The sequence below is a fragment of the Mus caroli genome, chromosome 1 (genome assembly GCF_900094665.2).
Source record: "Mus caroli chromosome 1, CAROLI_EIJ_v1.1, whole genome shotgun sequence".
In the NCBI taxonomy this organism is placed as follows: Eukaryota; Metazoa; Chordata; class Mammalia; order Rodentia; family Muridae; genus Mus; species Mus caroli.
Window position 1 is genome coordinate 65,093,390 of NC_034570.1, and position 3,100 is coordinate 65,096,489.

Here is a 3,100-nt window from a genome sequence, read left to right on the forward strand (position 1 = left end):
TTCCCCCCCTCACCATACTCACTATTTTATTTCCTGCAATTTTCAGGAAAATTTCAGCATATAAATCTCAGGGAACAGAGTGACATCAAATACCTGTTTACCAAGAAGACATTTTAAGCCGCCGTTTCTTCAAGCTTTAGAGTGGAAGTCTATTCAACTGTCAGTAACAAGCAGAAGTGACTCTTCAAATCTATTTTTGTCCAGCTTTTTAAAACCAAATAGAATCATATTTGTTTCCTCCAAAGGTGTTATCTCAGGGTAGAAAGAGAGTGTCAAGTTGTGACTGGAAATGTTTCATTTATTTGAGTAAATGTTGCCCCGCTGTTACCTGTTCTCAAAGACTTCAGCAGGAATAACTTTTAAGAGAAGCCAAGGGACCACAGGGTGATGTCCATATGAGGAAGGAACACAAAGAATTCAGTCACGGGTTAATGAGTCATTAGTGCAGAAGCCTTCAAGGCTTCTGAGCCTGGAAGAAATCATTGATTTTTCTCCTTCAGAAAGACATATGTCTGCATTCTTGATAATTTATAGGAGTCTTATTCTGTGATTTTAACTCTTTCCTGAGGAAAAGAATAGTGGACTTCAATTATTATTAAGGCATATTCTTAAAGCATAAAGTCATTAAATTTGGACTTTGGACCAAGAAGTTGATTGCCAACACCAAGAAAATATGACCAGCTCAGTATAAACTTGAGATCTTAAGAAATCGGGTTGTTTTTTTTGTTTTTTTGTTTTTTTGTTTTTTGTATTTCAGTTGTATTTGATATCTTCCCAGTTGAATTCACGTTCCTTCCTGACATACATTCATATAAATTTGAGGTCTCTTTTCTGAAAATACACCAAAATTACTCATGCTTGCCTGTAACTTTGTAAACTACTGATGAGAGAACACTAACAAACACATACCAGTATTTAAGCACACTTACTTAAAAAAAAAAAAAAAAGCAAAGTGGCTCAAACAAGAACAAAGCTCAGGAAAGTAGACAAAAACCAAGTAAGACTGAAGATGATAACTTTATCCATCTGCTGCTCCCATCTGTTGTTATTTTTGTTCCCCTTTTAGACAGGGTGTCTGTCCAGCCTAGGATGACCAGCTGGAGTCCCAGGCCTATCAGCACATCCAGCATCTCCTCTCTCAAATCCCTCAACACCCTCAGTGTGTCTGAGCTTAAACTCTGCCAGTGCTAACTGGAAGGCTGCCGTGAATGGAGATATTGTCACACTGAGAGTCTAGAGTAGAGAGTACATGGCAAGCAAGCGGCACATTGGGTGCTGGTCATGCACACGCTCCACTTAGACCAGACTACCCAGGCTTGCCGAGCTCAGAGGCTGACCTGGACCTTCTGGGTCACTCTTACTTTACTGGGTTTTGTTGTTGTTGTTGTTGTTGTTGTTGTTGTTCCCTATTTGCTTGTTCCACTGTTTTGTAATTGCGGCAAGGTCAGAGGTTTAGTTAGTCTAAGAATGCTTAGCCACATCTTGAACTATCTAACTCAAATGTTTTTATCCTTCTGAACATATGCCTAATTCCCACCTACAATTATTTTAAAGATATACAGTAAGTCAGCTGAAAAGAGAGGTGGGGTATGGGGCTAAGGAATGCCACCACCCTTGGGCACAGCACTGATGAGTGAGCTGCTCAATGGTGGTGGTTAGGACCAGCTAGTAAGTCTTCTCCAGGAAGGCCTTGCAGCACCTAAGGCATTGCTGGTACACCACCTCGAAGTCAGAGTCATTGCCATAATGGGGATCTTCAATGATGAGCTGTTTCTGTGGATCATAGCTCCCAAGTAGCTCACTTTTAGCTTTGAAGTTTTTAACTTGATTACTTTTTCTATTGAGATCTCTCAGATTGCTTTCATCCATACATAGTATATAATCGAATGTGGCAAAGTCTTCTTTTGTAATCTGTCTTGCCTTATGGGCTGTGCTAATGCCATGATTTCTTTTTTTTTTTTAATTTATTTTTTATTAGGTATTTTCCTCGTTTACATTTTCAATGCTATCCCAAAAGTCCCCCATACCCACCCCCCCAATCCCCTACCCTCCCACTCCCCCTTTTTGGCCCTGGGGTTCCCCTGTACTGGAGCATATAAAGTTTGCAAGTCCAATGGGCCTCTTAGGCAGCTGACAGCTCTTGGGTCTGGGGGCCGGCCCACGTTCCAGTCAGAAACAGTGCTGCTGTCAATGGCCCAATTATCTGAAACCTTTTCATCAGTTACCAATTTTCTGAATACTGCTTCTGCAATGGGTGACCGGCAAATGTTACCAAGACACACGAGCAGCACTGACTTGGAGCCAACCTCTGCCATGTTTCAGTGCAGACCCTGGCGCCCAGAAACCGCGTAGGACAAGAAATCATTTTCTTAAATGCATTACCTTTAACAAAAAATAAGCAAACCTGAGCCCATGGACATGGCCTGTAACTCCAGGAGCTAAGGTAAGAAGATCTCAAGTTCAAAGGCAGCCTGAAGAAAGAGTGAGTTCAGGCCATGTTGATATTGATGAGAAGACTCTGTCTCAAACAAACAAAATTTTAAAATGTTTAGAAAGGCTGGGGGCAGAGATCGGTGTTAAAGCAATGGCTCCAAGTTCAGTCTCCAGAAAAGCAGACAAACACAAGCATGCATGGCTAGGCAGGACCCATGCCAGCAATAGGTTTTCTCTCATAGCCTTCTCTGTTATTCTTGACATACTCTAGCGCTATGGCAACGACGAAGCAAAGGCATGGATGGAAAAGCAGCATTGTGCTTGAGCCATGTTTATATTGGAGGAAGTACATACAGAGCAGTTGCTGAAGAATAGGATGTTGCTGTCTCACATTAATCATAAAAGTAAGACATTCCTGGGCGGTGGGTGGGGGTGGGGGGGATGAGAACCAGCTGTGAGGTAATACGTGAGGCTTTGGCAGAGCAATAGGACAGGGGCAGTTGTGAAATGGCTGGCATAAGCTTCAGAGATTTAGTTTACTTTATTCCAGTTGATTAGAAGTTTCAAATCAACTGTAACTGATGAATAATAAAAGTTATGGCTCTGGTGATGGCTCAGGCAGTAAACTAGTTGCCTTGGAATCTATCACAAGGACCTGAGTTGGGTC

The 3,100-nt window shown here is 41.9% G+C and overlaps 1 protein-coding gene across 1 annotated transcript; it reads right to left on the bottom strand.

Moving 5' to 3' along the window:
- Positions 1-1,640: 1,640 nt before the first annotated feature.
- On the bottom strand, positions 1,641-2,315 carry LOC110303863 (low molecular weight phosphotyrosine protein phosphatase-like). Its single transcript, XM_021175085.2, has 2 exons — positions 2,125-2,315; positions 1,641-1,951 (listed from the first exon to the last, which is right to left on the bottom strand). Exons 1-2 carry the CDS (start codon positions 2,313-2,315, stop codon positions 1,666-1,668), a joined length of 477 nt encoding a protein of 158 aa, XP_021030744.1. The 3' UTR covers positions 1,641-1,665.
- Positions 2,316-3,100: the final 785 nt, after the last annotated feature.

Coding starts and splice junctions, on each gene's coding strand:
- LOC110303863 (XM_021175085.2), bottom strand. CDS start 2,315: ATGGCAGAGGTTGGCTCCAAGTCAGTGCTGCTCGTGTGTCTTGGTAAC. Junction 1,952..2,124: donor CCAAGAGCTGTCAGCTGCCT/AAGAGGCCCATT, acceptor TTAAAAAAAAAA/AAGAAATCATGGCATTAGCA.